Here is an 18,671-nt window from a genome sequence, read left to right as displayed (position 1 = left end):
CCACACAGGAATTTTCCCTCCATCTTTCTTGAATTTAACCATTCAAATAGGCTCTCATCAGAGACTAATCAGAAGCAGATCTGACCAATCTTTCGATAAATCAGAGAGCTACATTCCTCCTTATGCAAATGAAACCCCATGCATGAACCAATAAAATAATTCAACACCCCTCCCCCACTGCTCAACTCCATCAGATTACCAGCCAGTTCTCTACCCTCCTGAGGTAAAAAATGAACCCCAAAGAAAGCAGTTCAAACAACAAATGCTCAAAGAAAACCTAGAGACATTGTTTGCCGATCTTTACAAAAATGGAGAGGTTAGCAAAATGGAGACAAGCCCAGTGCCTGGCATAAAGCCATTATATCCCTCCACCCGGGTATCCAGGTATACAGGTGCATCTCAATAAATTAGAATGTCATGGAAAAGTTCATTTATTTCAGTAATTCAACTCAAATTGTGAAACTCGTGTATTAAATAAATTCAATGCACACAGACTGAAGTAGTTTAAGTCTTTGGTTCTTTTAATTGTGATGATTTTGGCTCACATTTAACAAAAACCCACCAATTCACTATCTCAAAAAATTAGAATATGGTGACATGCCAATCCGCTAATCAACTCAAAACACCTGCAAAGGTTTCCTGAGCCTTCAAAATGGTCTCTCAGTTTGGTTCACTAGGCTACACAATCATGGGGAAGACTGCTGATCTGACAGTTGTCCAGAAGACAATCATTGACACCCTTCACAAGGAGGGTAAGCCACAAACATTCATTGCCAAAGAAGCTGGCTGTTCACAGAGAGCATGTTAACAGAAAGTTGAGTGGAAGGAAAAAGTGTGGAAGAAAAAGATGCACAACCAACCGAGAGAACCGCAGCCTTATGATTGTCAAGCAAAATCGATTCAAGAATTTGGGTGAACTTCACAAGGAATGGACTGAGGCTGGGGTCAAGGCATCAAGAGCCACCACACACAGACGTGTCAAGGAATTTGGCTACAGTTGTCGTATTCCTCTTGTTAAGCCACTCCTGAACCACAGACAACGTCAGAGGCGTCTTACCTGGGCTAAGGAGAAGAAGAACTGGACTGTTGCCCAGTGGTCCAAAGTCCTCTTTTCAGATGAGAGCAAGTTTTGTATTTCATTTGGAAACCAAGGTCCTAGAGTCTGGAGGAAGGGTGGAGAAGCTCATAGCCCAAGTTGCTTGAAGTCCAGTGTTAAGTTTCCACAGTCTGTGATGATTTGGGGTGCAATGTCATCTGCTGGTGTTGGTCCATTGTGTTTTTTGAAAACCAAAGTCACTGCACCCATTTACCAAGAAATTTTGGAGCACTTCAGGCTTCCTTCTGCTGACCAGCTTTTTAAAGATGCTGATTTCATTTTCCAGCAAGATTTGGCACCTGCCCACACTGCCAAAAGCACCAAAAGTTGGTTAAATGACCATGGTGTTGGTGTGCTTGACTGGCCAGCAAACTCACCAGACCTGAACCCCATAGAGAATCTATGGGGTATTGTCAAGAGGAAAATGAGAAACAAGAGACCAAAAAATGCAGATGAGCTGAAAGCCACTGTCAAAGAAACCTGGGCTTCCATACCACCTCAGCAGTGCCACAAACTGATCACCTCCATGCCACGCTGAATTGAGGCAGTAATTAAAGCAAAAGGAGCCCCTACCAAGTATTGAGTACATATACAGTAAATGAACATACTTTCCAGAAGGCCAACAATTCACTAAAAATGTTTTTTTTATTGGTCTTATGATGTATTCTAATTTTTTGAGATAGTGAATTGTTGGGTTTTTGTTAAATGTGAGCCAAAATCATCACAATTAAAAGAACCAAAGACTTAAACTACTTCAATCTGTGTGCATTGAATTTATTTAATACACGAGTTTCACAATTTGAGTTGAATTACTGAAAGAAATTAACTTTTCCACGACATTCTAATTTATTGAGATGCACCTGTATGCTGGATGGAAAATAAAAAAATAAGAGAAGATGAGGATCCAGAAACAGTAATGACAACTATTAACATCTATAAAAATGGGACCATTATGGACCATTATCGTCAATGGTAGGTTAAGAGGGAACTCCTTTGGTCGTTACACCTACAGCTCAGCTCTTGGAATCAGTACAGTAGATTATGTCATAACAGATTTGGACCCTTTCTCTCTTAGAGCATTCACAGTCAAGCAACTATCACCCATGTCAGACCACAGCCAAATTAGGGTATATCTAAAAAGGACAGACTCCAAAATTCCACCTCCCAAACCCAGTAAGTTGTACAACATGAAACTACATTTCAAATCGGACCAAAACAAATTAGACGATTATCAAAAAGCAATCAACAAACAAGAAATTCAATCCAACCTAAATTATTTTCTAGTTCACACATGCCCCCACAGTAAAGAAGGAGTGAATCTGGCTACAAAACACATCACTACTATTTTTAATAATGTGGCCCAACTGTCTAATTTACCCAAACAGAAACGGAGTTTAAGAACAAAAGATAAACAAGAAAAGTGGTTTGATTTGGACTGCAGAAACATAAGAAAAAAACTTAGACATGTATCAAATCAAAAACACAGCGCCCCGGAAAACCAGGACCTGCGCCTTCTCTACTGTGAGACACTGAAAGAATATAAACAAACACTTAGAACAAAAAAGATGCAACATTTCCAGAACCAAATACACTTAATAGAAGAGTCAATTAACTCAAACAGCTTTTGGGAAAATTGAAATGCATTACATAAAAAGCATAATGACAATTTGGCCATCCAAGATGATGTATGGGTAAATCATTTCAAAACCCTATATCAAAACACACCAATCAGTCTCCAACAATCCAAAATAAAAGAAAAACTGAAAAAATTTAAAACGGTCATTAAAGATCACCAAAACCCACTAGATTACCAAACCAATGTAACAGAATTAGAACTAAAGATTAAAGCATTGAAACCCAGAAAAGTCTGTGGACCTGACAGCATTTTAAAAGAAATGCTTAAATACACAAATCCTAAATACAGACTGGCCATTTTAAAACTTTTCAACTTAATCATCAGTGTGGGTCACTACCCTGAGATCTGGAGCCAAGGACTCATAAGCCCAATATTTAAAAACAGAGATAAAATGAACCCCCACAATTATAGAGCCATCTGTGTGAACAGTAGTCTGGGGAAGGTTTTGTGCAGCATTATGAACTCAAGAATTATAAACTTCCTTATGAAACACTGTGTCTTGAGCAAAAGTCAGACTGGATTCTTACCTAAATCCCAGACATCAGACCATATTTTACTTTGCATACCCTTATTGACAAGTACGTACATACAAATAATGAGAAAATGTACACCTGTTTTGTTGACTTCCAAAAAGCATTAGATTTAGTCTGGCATGAGGGTAATTGAAAGTAGCATTGGAGGTAAACTTTGATCAAATCAATGTATACAAATAGTAAATGCTCCATCAAAATCGTTACTAAACAAACTGAAAGCTTCATTCAGGGGCGTGGAGTGAGACAGGGATGCAGCTTAAGTCCCACACTATTTAATATCTATATCAATGAATTGGCCAAACAAATTGAAAATAACCCTGCACCTGGTCTCACTCTAATGGATACAGAGGTCAAGTGTCTTTTATATGCAAATGATTTGGTTCTGTTGTCCCCTACAAAAGAAGGGTTACAGCAGCACCTGTCTCTGCTAGAAAGGTTCTGTCAGACCTGGGCCCTGACAGTCAACCAACAAAAAAACTAAATATGAATTCTTTCAGAAAAGATCTAGATCTCAGCAAAATAATCCATTCACAATTGGAAACAAATCTATTGAACAATCCACAAAATATACATATTTAGGCATAGCAATCACTAACACAGTGAACTTTTTCCTGGCTGTGAATGAACTCAAAGATAAAGCAAAACAGGCTTTCTATGCCATCAAAAAAATCTATAAACACAGAACCTGGCTCAAAATATTTAAATCAGTAATTGAACCCATTGCACTGTATGGCAGCGAGGTGTCCACTAACACAACCAAACTGGGCAAAATGGGACAAGCATCTAACAGAAATTTTACATCTAGAGTTCTGTAAAAGAATACTCCAGCTGCAAAGAAAAGCACCAAAATCTGCATGTAGAGCTGGATTAGCCCAATATCCCCTACTATTAAATATCCATAAACGAGCCATACATTTCTTGAAACACATCAAAACAAGTGACCCCCTTTCCTTTTGTCACAAAGCCCTGATCTGCCAAGAGATGAGCTCTGAAGGAAGCCCCATTAGCCTACTTGTTCTTAGACTCTGTGACCCCACCAAAACAAAACAACATCAGACAATCAGACCCAACCACATTATGTCTAAAGAAAAAGAAAAATGCATTGATTATTGGACAGAATTCACCAAATCCCAAAGCAAACTTGAAACTTATCTGGCCCTAAAAAGAACATATACATACTCATAGATCATACATAACATGGCAAGTTACCTAACCATAGTGACCAACCAAAAGGAAAGGAAAACTCTGACAAAGTACAGACTGAGTAAGCGCAAGCTGGCCATAGAGGTGGGTCGACACAGACAAACGTGGCTCCCTAAAGCAGAAAGAATGTGCTCTCACTGTGATCAAGAAGCAGTTGAAACTGTGCAGCATTTCCTGTGCACAAACTATAAAAACATTGAGCAAGAATACTTTCCAAAAATTACTAAAATCTTCAATGATTTCCAGAATTACAGCAATATAGATAAACTGCCCCTACTATTGGGAGAGAATGATGAATGCTGCAGGGTGACAGCCAAATATGTGTCCGCCTGCCACAACCTGAGGAACAACCAAAAATGCCCCTGTTCAACATGACCTTTTGTTAATTCAATATAAATATTTTCTTTCCTACTAAATGATAACTTTATTACTTTTATTATTACCAGTTCAATTAATATTGTCTTAATTAACTTTGTTCTATTGATACTGACTTTTATGTCACATTGGAAAGTTTGATTCACTGTTATAAAAAATCAACAGCTTTGGCAATATTGTATGTACTACAGTCATACCAATAAAGCTCACTGAATTGAATTGAACTGAATTGAAGAGAGACAGAGAGACAGAGACAGAGAGAGAGAGAGAGAGAGAGAGAGAGAGAGAGAGAGAGAGAGAGAGAGAGAGAGAGAGAGAGAGAGAGTAATAGAGCTCAGTTAGACAATGTTGCCAGTAAAGAGAAGTTTACTGAGATGAATGTTTTACCTTAACGGCAGTGTTCAGTTTGCAAGCACATTGTTCAAGCATTGCTCTATGAAGTCTGTTTTATTACAACACCCTGTGGCTTTGTACCTGTGTATAATAGACAGCAAATGATTATTTTCAATGCCTCCCTCAAGGCATCTCTGGTGTTCTTATATACAGTAGGAGCTTGTTTTACACTGATTAATTTTATAAGGTTATCATGCACCATATGCATACTCGCCAGAGGCTTCATCTGATAGGCAGCTGGGTGTTAGTCATTGAACAATGACAAATGCTTTCCAATAACAACAGCTTCCATACTAATGCAGTTGTTTTCAGACAGAAAGCTTCACATTTCGTCTAATTTTTGTGGTTAAAGGGATGCTGTTCCTTTTTTACTACCACTTACCACAGACTGTACTGTACATGACCATACCATGAACTTTACAAAGAACAGTCCCCCCTGAGCAACCTGGGGTTAAGTGCCTTGGTCAACAATACAACCTTTAGGGAACCAGCCCTGAGCTTTAACCACTACACCACATCACCATCAGCTATATTAAAAAATAAGAGAAGATGACTATTATTTATAGACTCCATTAAATGGCTTGATGAGCACAGTTATCTTTGCTGTCTTGGATGTATTTCCTATTGAAACAGGAAGTTGGGACAGGAAAAACAGAAGGGCTTATCCCTTCATTATAAATAGCCAAAAGCCTTTAGTTAACGTCACTACCGTGAACCATGATTTGTTATTGATAGTTGGTGGCAGGTGATATTAGGGGGACAATATACTATAAGATATTAATTGTAATTAATTTATAAATAATGACAATAATTTTATCAGGCCAGCATAGCAGTCAGGTAACCCCGCACGTACAGTAGTGCATAATTTAGTACACAACTATCAACATTTTTGGTTCATTTTGGAAAGAATGTTTATTGTAATTAAGGTCAATTAAACTGTTTGTAGAATCATGTTTATGGGTTATGTGGTGGGTTCTCTTTGTATCTTGCAGAATTAATGGCCATCTGGTGGCTTTGAAGGTGATTCACATGAAAACTGAGGAAGGAATTCCATTCACAGCCATTAGAGAAGGTACTGAAGTACAATAGACCTTATTCTACTATTCCATCTTTGATATTTGACGGGAATGATGACGAGGCTGTGATGGACAGACGTACAGTCTTTTCAGTGGATTGTACTGCAGTTTAAAGTGTTTTGGGATCGTTCCGCAGACAAAACATTGGAAAAAAATAAACATTATTTTCAAACCTTTTCAAGAACATTCAGTAGACAAAAAACTCCAGACAACATGAGCTGTGGAAAATCAGATGAGATCAAGGAGCTTTTTACAGCTTTATACTGTTCATGCCATTGAAGAGCTGTAAGTCAATGCCTCACTGCATCGCTGTCATTCATATACACTCAGCCATTACCGAAAGGGCTGTTCATACATAAGCATATAAGGGACAGTGGGGTAAAATGTGTCATTGGTTATACTGTAGCACTGCTTAATATAGGAATCTTAATCTATGGTCATGTGACCAAATATTCTGGAAGTGCCTGGAAGAGTACATTTTGTCTTAAACCTGGCTGGTTTATGAATATCTTTAAGGTGCACTTGGTTATTTTTATACTAAGAAATAAAGCAAGTAGTTTCGCCGATACAATAACTAAGGAGTGGAAAAGGCATATTAACGATTAATCATCCGATAGTTTTTTTAATTGATTTAAAAAAAACAATAATAATAATAATTGTCAAAAAATGTCTTAGTCTTTCCTTACTATGACTGGGCACAGACATAGAGGCTACAAGAGTCCAAAATGAATACAATCCCAAATGCACTTTATTGTGCAACTAAAATGACCAGGAAAAAAAAGAAGATATGGTGCATAACTTGGGATTTTTAAATACAAACGAGCCCAAAATACATCGGGGACTCTTATTTTGAAATTATGGAGACTTGGCTCTGTTACAATGCTCTATGTGTTTACCAAATTAAGCTTTTTATAGCCTAAATATACACCAGATGAAGGTTTTTGTGATATATATATATTTCACCAGATGAGGTTTAATGAGGTTTATTAAGGTTTATTGTTATCCACAAGCTTTACTGTATAACTAAGCCATTCTAACTGCAGACTCTTCCAGAGCCAGCCACAAAGGGGCACAGAGGACTAAAAAAAGATTCTAAACTATCACCACAGATCTTTGCTGATAACCAATATTTCAAAATGCAACTATCGGCAATGATTTATCAGTAAAACCTATATATCGGTCTACCTTTAGTATCTAGCTGGTCATGTGAATTCATCATGACGACCCCCATGAGGGGACCCTTTCCATGTAAAATAAAACAGGTTTTATAAGGTTACTGATATGACTGGAGTCTTCATCTCATGTGAGAGTCCATGATTTTATACATATGTTTTAAAATTACTATTCATTTCTTTATGTGTAAAACATTTTTAATTACGGGAAAAGTTGCTGAGTGCATTTTTATTGAATCAACTATAATACATTAGGTTTCACAAAAAAACACAAATTTTAAGGGTAAGCTGGGTGAGCTGGACGGGGTGGAGAAACCACAGCCGTACTGGTTTCACACGTTACAGGTGCGATGGCTCCGAGTTCAGAGGGGCAGTAACAGTGATCTGCTGGGAGGAAAGAACTTCCAACAAGAGTTTCAGTGGGTTAGGGAAAACACACTCATGAACAAATACAAAACAGAAAACAAAACACGCACGGGTTGTCATGACAATAGCAAAATCTGAAATCACAAGAACAGCCAGATACTACTTAATTTATCTCAGCAACCCGCCCAATTCTAAGATGCCCACTGCAACATTATCAGCATAAAAAAATTACTAAGTGCACCTTTAAAGATATCCATAAACCAGCCAGGTTCAGGTAGAAATAGCTCCTTAAGATTACCACTTTTTACAGTGCACAGCTTATACTCTCCCCCATAGTGAACATTGTGTACACAATCATTTGTTCATGGTGTTTGTCTGTTTGGTTTTATTTGTAATTGTTCCCAGCCTCACTGTTAAAAGGTCTGAAACACGCCAACATAGTCCTGCTCCATGACATCATCCACACACGAGAGTCTCTTACCTTCGTCTTTGAGTATGTGGTGAGTCAGACAATAAGAGAGAGACCTTTTAAGACTTCTGAAGGATGTTCCACTGATTTATTTTGTCTATGTGCCTGCTTATTTTGTCTGTCTGTCAATCATTTTCTCCCTCTCTCAGCAAACAGATTTGGCTCAATACATAATTCAGCATCCTGGCGGACTTCACTCGTACAACGTCAGGGTAAGAAACGCACATGCATGCACAAAAAATAGACCAGGTCAGAAGTAATTTTCCTCTCTCACTCGTATCACACTTACTTCATCTCTTCCTCTGGCAGCTGTTCATGTTTCAGTTGTTGCGAGGATTGTCTTACATTCATAGCAGAAGAATTCTACATCGAGACCTCAAACCTCAGAATCTGCTCATCAGTTATCTGGGAGAGCTCAAACTAGCAGATTTTGGTAGGTTTCACACAAACTGCACACATTTACACACTTTTACTTTTGAAAACAACTTCTTTATTATTACTTAATAGTAGTAAAGCCATCAGAACTATGAAATAACACAAATGGAAGTATGGGGATTACATCTCTGTGTCCAAAAATGTTAAATAAAATCAAAACAGCGGACGATCAAAAATCGGAAAAATCCCATAGATTTAAATTGATTATCAGGCCAGTATCGCAGCCAGGTAACTCCTCTCCTTTCTGCTATGTAGGCCAAGCTGTTACTGCTTCTCCTTTCCTTGAATTTTCAGTGTGGACGCACTACAAAATGGCATAGAATAGTGCAGAAGTATGCGATTTAGGATGCAGCTATCAAAATCTTTGGTTCATTTTGTTTATTGTGGCCTGATTGTACATTCACCAGAAAATGTAGGGCAATTAAACCTGTTTGTAGAATTATATGTGTGGGTCAAATCACAGCTACCTTACATTTTAGCTTCTTCAAAGTAGCCACCCTTTGACTAGATTACAGCTCTGCACACTTTGAGCATTCTCTCCACCATGCTTTTTAAACAGTATTGAAGGAGTTTTGTTGGCTGCTTTTTCAGTAGCTTGTCCAACTCCTCTCTTAAAAAAAATCTAATAATAATTTCAAGCATCTTCGCATAAGCCTTTCGATTAAAACGTTTTTATTGTAAGATTATGAGAGACATAAATTCAGTCAAGTGTGACCAAACTTTTGACTGGTAGTGTATAAACATGCTTGGTCAAATGTTCTGAAATACAGTGGTCTTCTTGCTACTCTTGATTCAGGACTGGCACGCTCTAAGTCCATACCATGCCAAACGTACTCTGCAGAAGTCGTGACTTTATGGTACCGACCACCTGATGTTCTCATGGGCTCCACTGATTACTCCACTGCCCTGGACATCTGGTGAGTCTTTACATACATTCCTTATAGAGATATACAGCCTTATTATAGACAGAATATGTATATATATTCCTCCTGTGTGTGTGTTTATATAGGGGAGCTGGCTGCATTTTCATTGAGATGCTACAGGGGTCAGCAGCATTTCCTGGAGTAGCCGATGTCTTTGAGCAGCTGCTGAAGATCTGGGCAGTGAGTGTGTGTGAGAGTGACTATTTTTGTGTGAATATTCTTTTCTCTTTTTTCTCCACCTCCTGTTATTCATTTCTCCTCTTCTCTCCTCCGCTCCTCCTGAGGTTCTCGGCGTTCCGACCGAGGAAAACTGGCCAGGTGTCAGTGATTTGCCAAACTATAAATCAGGTGTGTGCAAAATCATTCTTTCTATCTGTCTCTTTGCAGAAACAAAAGAAGATATTTTTAATAATGTTTGTGTTGCTCCTTTCCAAACAATGAAAGCAGATAGTGCCATCGTCCGCCATAACTCTAAAAAGGGATAGTTCACCCAAAAACGGCACACACGTATACGGCTGTCCACGTGATGTAAAAGAAAACAGGACTCATCGGACCAGGCAAAACTCGTATCATTTACTCACCCTCATGCCTTTCCAGATGTGTATGACCTTCTTTCTTCTGCTGAACACAAACAAATATTTTTAGAAGAATATCTCAGCTCTGTAGGTTCATTCAAAGCAAGTGAATGGTGTGAAGTGAACTCTGAAGGTCCAAAAAGCTTATAAAGGCAGCATAAAAGTAATCCATACGACTCCAGTGGTTAAATCCATATCTCTGTCTCTTCAGGTGTGGGTGAGAAACAGATCTATAATATACTTAATATTTTACTCCTTTTTTACTATAAATCTCTATAAATCTTACTTTTACTTCCATATTCTTCTTTTTTTGTTTTTTGCAGATTCACATTCTTCATGCATATCGCCAACCTACTGGTCGAGGCTGGTCAAAGGTGGAGAAAAGGACTTAAATATTGATCTTTTTCTCACCCACACCCATCATATCGCTACTGAAGATATGGATTTAACCACTGGAGTCGAATGGATTACTTTTATGCTGCCTTTGTGTGCTTTTTGGACCTTCAGAGTTCTGGCCACCATTCACAAGCACTGAATGGACTGATAGAGCTGAGATATTCTTCTAAAAATCTTCATTTACATTTATTCATTTGGCAGAGGCTTTTATCCAATGCGACTTACAAAAGACGAAAACATAAGCGAATCATCTTAAGGAGACAGTGGTACGAAAAGTGCCATATTACAAAGTTTCACTAGCATCAGAATAGCATTCAAAACAGATTAAAGTGCAACAAGATTTATTTATTTATTTATTTATTTTTAGTGACTGGTTAAGTGCTCATGGAAAAGATGTGTTTTTAGCCGTTTTTTGACGACAGAATGTGAGTCAGCCTCACGGAAGAAGTTGGGAAGGTCATTCCACCAACATGGTATGATGAAGCTGAAAGTCTGGGAAAGTGTTTTGGTGCCTCTTTGTGTTGGTACAACATGGCGACGTTCCTTATCCGACCGCAGGCTTCTAGTGGGCGCATAGCTCTGCAGAAATGATTTTAGGTATGCTGGAGCAGACCCAGTGACTGTTCTGTATGCCAGCATCAGAGCCTTGAACTTGATACGTGCATCAACCGGCAGCCAGTGAAGAGAGACAAGGAGTGGTGTAACATGCGCTCTCTTTGGTTGATTAAAGACCAGATGTGCTGCTGCATTCTGGATCATTTGCAGGGGTCTATTTGCACATGCAGGGAGGCCTACAATGAGAGCGTTACAGTAGTCCAGTCTAGTTATGACAAGTGACTGAACAAGAACTTTTGTGACATGTTCAGATAGGAAGGGTCTTATCTTCTTGATATTGTAGAGTGTAAATCTACATGATCAACATTTGTGTTCTGCAGAAGAAAGTCATACACATCTGGGATGGCATGAGGGTGAGTAAATGATAAGAGAATTAACATTTTTGGGTGAACTATTCCTTTAAGTCTGATTTGCACACGCGCATATTTAAACTTGCTTTATGAAGACGCATCACACCAATGTCAGTGTTGCCGAACCACATTGGTTCTTGCGCATCTCATGGGCTAAAAAGACTTGAAATATTGCACAAAAGTTGTATGGACTACATTTATGGCACTTTTATGTTGCATTTTTGTCACGTAAAGCCAAGTGCATACTACATGACTTAAAAGTCGGAGCCCTATGCACACTTAGTCACTCAAAGTCTTTTGTTTTTGGTCGTGTTGATGCAGAAACTACATGACTGATCGCAAAACATAATGTTTTCTGAGATATTTTAGTGGAATACCTGTATGAACTGAGCTTCTGATGAGTGCTTCTCATCTGTGTCCCTGCATGTTGATATCAGGCATCCTGAAAGAAGTTTTTTTTTTTTTTTTTTTTCAGATCGAATGGTTATTTTAAATCTGCATGGATCGTCCAAAATGCATCTTAGAGCTACGACCGCAAAATGAATTCACAAACATGCTCACATAGCAATGAGAGAGTTTATTTGTGATAACATGTCAACAGACAAAAATAAATTTCAACTCCTGAAAATAATTATGAGACAGCGGGTAGGCAGACGTGGGTAGTTTTATTTATTAATAATTTTTTGGCTCCTGCTTCCTAATGCATTTTTCTCTTTTTGCACTCTCTCAACTTCACTAGCGTTTGGTAATTGCAGGTCTCTTGCTCAACAGAACAGTGTGCACACCTGACGACGACTCAGACAGATTTCAGACAGGTTTGAAATCAGTTGTAGCGTCTGCGATTAGTCAGGGCGAGTCGCAGGATTGCGCACTGTCGGTCGTGCGATCTGAGACTTCCCGAACAGACCATTCGGCGACTAAAACCATCAAAGGAGTTGAGCTTTAGTTGTGTAGTGTGCTAGGCTTAACTGATCACAATATGCTTTTTATTGTATAGAAAAGTGTAATGCAATACCAGTTTTAAACAAACTGAGAGGGAGAAAATGTATAATTTTCATTTTCAGGTGAACTATCCCTTTAAGGTAATAAATGCTCATGCTAACTTTTAATAATCTAGTAGATTTGATTTATCTGTTATAGATTTGAATTATCAGCTTGTGTGGATCTGTTGCATGGATTTGTGGATTGCCATGTGCATTTGTGGGAGGTTTTGATACCGTTTTATCTCCGTATTAAACGTTCAGGTAAAGAAAATGTACCAGTTAATAAAAATTACACACACACACACACACACATATATGCACTATGTGTGAGTGTGGTTGTCTGTGTGGGTGTAAACTTGTAGCCAAGGGCTTGTCGTTTTATTAACACACAGTCGTCCAAATCGCTTGAGCAAATTCACACAGTTGTGCTGAAGCTATGTTTCCAATATAAATCATTGTGTGTTTGTGTGTGTTCTGCTAGCGGGTTTGTTGGTCATGAGTTGATTTCACACCTTTGAGTCAGACAAACACACACCTTCACACACTCATGCAGAAAAGAGGCTGGTGTCTTACCACTGGAAATAAACTGTAACTTATTACACAGGTGCACAAATGAGCAATGTGAGGTGGCTTTGGGAAATGCCTCATTTAGAGTGTGTTGATATTGATGGAAATGGAGTATGTGGTAGGTAAACTACTGGCAGGCCATTCCTGCTGTTGAATGTGGGTTAACTGTAGCCCAAGGCTTCTTGAGTTTGGGTGTGTGTATTGGAGAGGAGCTACCTGAGCCCAGTGTGATCTTTCAGGTACATCCAGGTGTACTGAAGCATAAGTATGGCCTAGGCTTTCAGTCAAAAGAGAGTGGGTGGCCTGTGCCCACAGACACTAACAAAAGGATAATCTTAAAAATAAATGTACTCTGAAGCACCCCTTTTTTTTAATAAGAACTATTTTTCACTGTACAGGTTTCTTGAGTGGCCTGCATGATTCTTTGAATGTTAAAACGTTTTTGAAGGAATAATTCACCCAAAAATGAAAATTCTGTCATCGTCACTCTCAAAGCCATTTTACTTTCTTCCATGAAAAACAAATGTTAGGCAGAATGTTAATGCTGCTCTTTTCCATACAATGAAAGTATATAGTGACCAGGAGCTGTCAAGCTCTAAAAATGACAAAATCCCCATCAAAAATGTTGCCTGTCCTTCCTCTGCAGCTCTCAAATTTCATTCATGCTTGCATACATTCAAACTTGCCACCTCATGATGTGTTTACGCTAGGTTTGATGTCAGTGATACCAGCGCCAGTGCTCGGGTGTCCCTTAAATTTGAGAACTACGGCGACAGGCAAGATTTTCATCAAATCATTTAATTAGCAGAAAATCTTGCCCGTCGCCCTCAAATTTAAGGAGACATGCGAAAACTTAAATTCAAGTCTGTTCCTCACACATGGCTTCAGAAGACTTGGAATATAGAGTCCCTGCCCACTTTTTTTAGCCGTCTTGGCTCCGGAAGTATTTTTCCCAATAATTATTTCATAGGGATTTCATAAAATCCTTCAATAAAGAGTTCTAAACCAAATCAGCCAGCTCAGTGTTGAATCACAACATTAAAAACGTTGATTTGAAGCAGAGAAGCATTGAAAAATTGGACAGAAAGACAGAGGTTCAAGACTGTGTACTTACCATCTTTCATGAGGGGAAGAACTACAATCTCATAAAGGATTGCGAATCATGTAACTGATTTAAAAATAATGGAAAAATATAGAACTTTTCCAAAAAGTAGTTGATTTTAAGAATAAAAAAAATATATTTGTATTTTTTTGCACAATATTCAGATAGTAGTTTTAATTAGGGTTGTTTATCGTGATTCCCTGACTTGCTTTAGGATCATGTGTAGTGAAGTTCTTCACCAGAAATTCTGCTATTAAACATTTTTTTTTTTTTTTTTATTAAGTTGAAATAATGCAGACAGATGGGTTCCACAGATCCATATACTGTCGATTAACAACCTTGGCGCTCACGGTAGGTCTGTCTTTAAAGGTTTATAACTTATCGATAATAATCAATTCCCCATATGGAAGAAATTAAAGGGATTTTTACTATTTCCTATCTAACCAGACTATTGCACTCTATAGCACACGCATTGCACTAGTTAATGGACTTATTTCATGGTGGTTTTTTTGTGCTTTTGGAGCTGGACAGTGCCAGTCCCCATTCTCTTTCTTTGTATGGAAAAGACCAACATGAATATTCTGCTAAATATCTCCAATTGCATTCCTTGGAAAAAAAACATACTAGTCACGCTGGTTTGGAACAACATGAGGGTGAGTAATTAATTTCATTTTTGGATTAATTATTCCTTTCTTGTTACATTATAGGTTCTTTAGATTAGTATATTTATTTCTGGGTTCTTTAAAGCACCAGAATATAGATATTTTCTAAAGAATTAAAAGTTTTGTGAAACTTGAAAATGTTCCCCTAAGGCAACAGGTTGTTATTGGAGTTTTGTAGAGTTGTATCATCATCTTGGCCATGCAAGATCAGTATTTACCACCAACATGACACAAGGAAGCTGTTTTAAGTTTGTAGAGACTCTTCCAGTCAGCATATAGTGAACAATTGCTAAAAGCTCCAGGAATGAACAACAACTTTGTCTAAACGGCTCATTGTCTTAACCTGCTCTGAGTGAAGATACCTGACCAAAGCTGGATGTTTTGGTGGTCTGTTCATCTAAAAGAGGTCTCTTTGTGTTCCTCTAGAGTGGTTCCTGTCCTGCAAGCCCCAGCAATTTCGAGATGTCTGGAAAAGGTAAGACCAGTTCATTCGTGCATGCTTGTGTGTGTGTGTGTGTATGTGTGTGTGTGTTGTTGGCTCTGAGTGGGAACAGAAGGGTTTTTGTATAGCAGCTCTCATCTCTCTTACACCACCCCCTTCTAATAGACGTCTGACCCATAGCTCTGTATGCATGTGTGTGTATATGTTTGTGTACATTTTGCTCAGGCTCGCTCAGTTACCTTATAAGACGGAGGATCTGGCCCAGCAGATGCTGATGATGAATCCAAAGGACAGGATTTCGGCCCAGGATGCATTGCTTCACCCATATTTCAACACTCTTCCACCTCCGTTAATGCATCTAAGGGACAGTAAGTGCATGAGAATACCTCTATATGAGCGGAATGCACGCAATTCGACCTTCAAGGTTAATCCACTCTTGTTACAGAGAAGATCAAAGTTAAATCCCTTCGTTTCAGTCCATACTGTCAACCATTTTCAACACAGACTCGAGATGAAAGGGATTATGCAATCTTAGAAACCTCTTTTTCCGCTTCTCTCTTTGTATTTACTGTCATTTACCTTGCCATAACCCTCTATTTCTCTCTTTCCATCAGCTGTGTCCATCTTTAAGGTGCCGGGCGTGAGGTTAGAGGCAGAAGCAAGGGATATCTTCATTCCGAGCAGACGGATGAAATCGCCTCTCGCTCCTTTAGCCAAGTGCTGGTGAAAGATTCCTCTTTGCAAATAAAAAAAGGTGATGTGCTTGTGAAAAGCATAAACACACAGACATAATTAAAGAGAGAGTTCACCCAAATAAATTGTTTTTTTTAAATCTGTCATTATTTACATACACTAATAACGCTTCAAATTTCTCCCGTGTAACACAAAAGGTGAATTTTTAAAAAGCCTCCATAGTGTTTATTTCCCATAAAGTGAATAGTGACTCCAGTCTGTCAAGCTCAAAAAAAGATGAAAATAACACCACAGTACACATAATCAATCCAACTCATGCACTATATTCAAAGTCTTCTGAAGCAATACAATCACTTTGAATTAATGAATGAACGTTACATTTCTTTAGTGCTTTTCTGACACTACACTCAAAGCGCTTTACATTGTGAACAGGGGACTCTCCTCAACCACCACCAGTATGCAGCATCCACCTGGATGATGCCACGGCAGCCATAGTGCACCAGTACACTCACCACACACTAGCTATTGGTGGACAGGAGAGAGGAGAGTGATAAAGCCAATTCATGGATGGGGATTATTAGGAGGGCCCTACTCTTTACAAGAAGTGTCCTGGGATTTTTAACGACCACAGTGAGTCAGGACCTCGGTTTAATGTTTCATCCAAAAGACAGTGCCTATTTACAATATAGTGTCCCCGTCACTACACTGGGGCATTAGAGCCCACACAGACCACAGGATGAGCACCCCCTGCTGGCCTCACTAACACCTCTTCTACTTTTTGTGATGATCAGAAAGAAATTTAAAGGGATAGTTCACCCAAAAATAAAAATTATTTCATAATTTACTCACTTGACCATCCCAGAGGTGTAGGACTTTGCTTCTTCTGCAGAACACAAACAAAAATCTTAAAAAGAATATTTCAGCTCTGTAGGTCCATACAATGCAAGTGAATGGTGACCAGACCTTTTAAGCTCCAAAAATCACATGAAAGCAGAATAAAAGTAATCCAGATGTCTTCAGTGGTTTAATATATGTCTTCTGAAGCAATGCAATCACTTTGGGTGAGAAACAGATCAATATTTAAGTTCTTTTTTACTATAAATCTCCACTTTCACTTTCAAAACTTAAATATTGATCTGTTTCTCACCCAGACCTATTATATCGCTTCTGAAGACATAGACTTAACCACTGAAGTTGTATGGATTACTTTTATGTTGCTTTCATGTGATTTTTGGGGGCTTAAAAGTTCTGGTCTCCATTCACTTGCATTGTTTGCACCTAAAGAGCTGAAATATTCTTCTTTTCATTTGTGTTCTGCAGAAGAAAGAAAGTCATACACATCTGGGATGGCATGAAAGTGAGTAAATGATGAGAGAATTTTTTTGTTTTTGTTTTTTTGGGGGGATTTTTCCCCTTTTTCTCCCAATTTGGAATGCCCAATTCCCAATGCGCTTTTAAGTCCTCGTGGTCGCGTAGTGATTCGCCTCAGTCCGGGTGGCGGAGGACGAATCCCAGTTGCCTCCGTGTCTGAGACCGTCAACCCGCGCATCTTATCACGTGGCTTGTTGAGTGCATTGCCACGGAGACATAGTGCGTGTGGAGGCTTCACACCATCCGCCACGGCAACCACGCCCAACTCACCACGCGCCCCACCGAGAACGAACCACATTATAGCGACCACAAGGAGGTTACCCCATGTGACTCAACCCTCCCTAGCAACCGGGCCAATTTGGATGCTTAGGAGACCTAGCTGGAGTCACTCAGCACAACCTGGGATTCAAACTAGCGAACTAGCGAACTACAGGGGTGGTAGCCAGCGTATTTTACCACTGAGCAACCCAGGCCCCCAATGATGAGATAATTTTTATTTTTGGGTGAATTATTCCTTTAAATCTTTATTGACTCATCCATATCAAATTATTAATAAAGATACAACATAATGACATGACGTTTGATCATGAGACGCAATGAGAAACAGTAAGCTTTGATGTTTTTGATGTAGCTGCCATATTTGATTTAAGCACTTTATTAAAGTTTTGACTTGATTTGAGAGTGAATAACAACTTAAATTGCGTGCTTTCCAGCTTGGCAGACGAGAGTTACTATTCACTTCCATTATGGCAAATAACCTCTTAAAAGTTCCCCAAAACAAATGAAGTCATGTGGGTTTTGAGCAACATTAGGTAGTAAATAATGGCAATTTTCATATTTGGGTATACTATTCCTTTAAATGTGACACTGTATTTCAGCATGACAGTCAGTTTGTATGTTGTTTATTCAGATCCAAATCAGCTGTAACAAATATGTGACTTTTATTAAGAATCATCAGACTGCAATTTCATAAGATTTATGTTTTTAAATGTCTGACTGATATAATCTAAGAGAGTTCTTATTGGTAGACAGATCTACACAGTAGGGGTCAAAATACAGTGTCTCCGAGTGCAATGGTACAGAAACTGTATTCCAAACACTGTATTTCATGATACATATAGCTTCATGTTCATTCAGAGACGATCAGGTTAATACATCTGCATTCCTGGCTGTCGGCTAGGACCAGGGGTGTCAAACTCAATTTAGGTCGAGGGCCAGATTGGACTAAGCGTCACTGT

At 38.7% G+C, this 18,671-nt stretch overlaps 1 protein-coding gene across 8 annotated transcripts in view; it reads left to right on the top strand.

Moving 5' to 3' along the window:
* Window positions 1–18,671, top strand: part of LOC127446274 (cyclin-dependent kinase 15-like) — a 72,061-nt gene that overhangs the window by 37,782 nt on the left and 15,608 nt on the right. For 4 of the 8 annotated variants that reach the window (XR_007898177.1, XR_007898176.1, XM_051707047.1 and 1 more), the window contains exons 4-13: window positions 6,229–6,308; window positions 8,256–8,350; window positions 8,469–8,531; window positions 8,629–8,752; window positions 9,551–9,671; window positions 9,764–9,857; window positions 9,962–10,025; window positions 15,354–15,402; window positions 15,595–15,737; window positions 15,984–16,123. Coding sequence is in view for 5 of the 8 variants with exons in the window: in XM_051707047.1 (XP_051563007.1) it covers window positions 6,229–6,308; window positions 8,256–8,350; window positions 8,469–8,531; window positions 8,629–8,752; window positions 9,551–9,671; window positions 9,764–9,857; window positions 9,962–10,025; window positions 15,354–15,402; window positions 15,595–15,737; window positions 15,984–16,096 (946 nt within the window). In the remaining 3 variants the exon portion in view is untranslated. Of the gene's footprint in view, window positions 1–6,228; window positions 6,309–8,255; window positions 8,351–8,468; window positions 8,532–8,628; window positions 8,753–9,550; window positions 9,672–9,763; window positions 9,858–9,961; window positions 10,026–14,548; window positions 14,919–15,353; window positions 15,403–15,594; window positions 15,738–15,983; window positions 17,015–18,671 lie in introns of those variants that run through there. The other 4 variants (XM_051707050.1, XM_051707046.1, XM_051707049.1 and 1 more) reach the window with 3 other exon arrangements.

The sequence above is a fragment of the Myxocyprinus asiaticus genome, chromosome 9 (assembly GCF_019703515.2).
Source record: "Myxocyprinus asiaticus isolate MX2 ecotype Aquarium Trade chromosome 9, UBuf_Myxa_2, whole genome shotgun sequence".
NCBI classification, from domain to species: domain Eukaryota; kingdom Metazoa; phylum Chordata; class Actinopteri; order Cypriniformes; family Catostomidae; genus Myxocyprinus; species Myxocyprinus asiaticus.
This window is presented reverse-complemented; position numbering and strand designations above follow the sequence as displayed.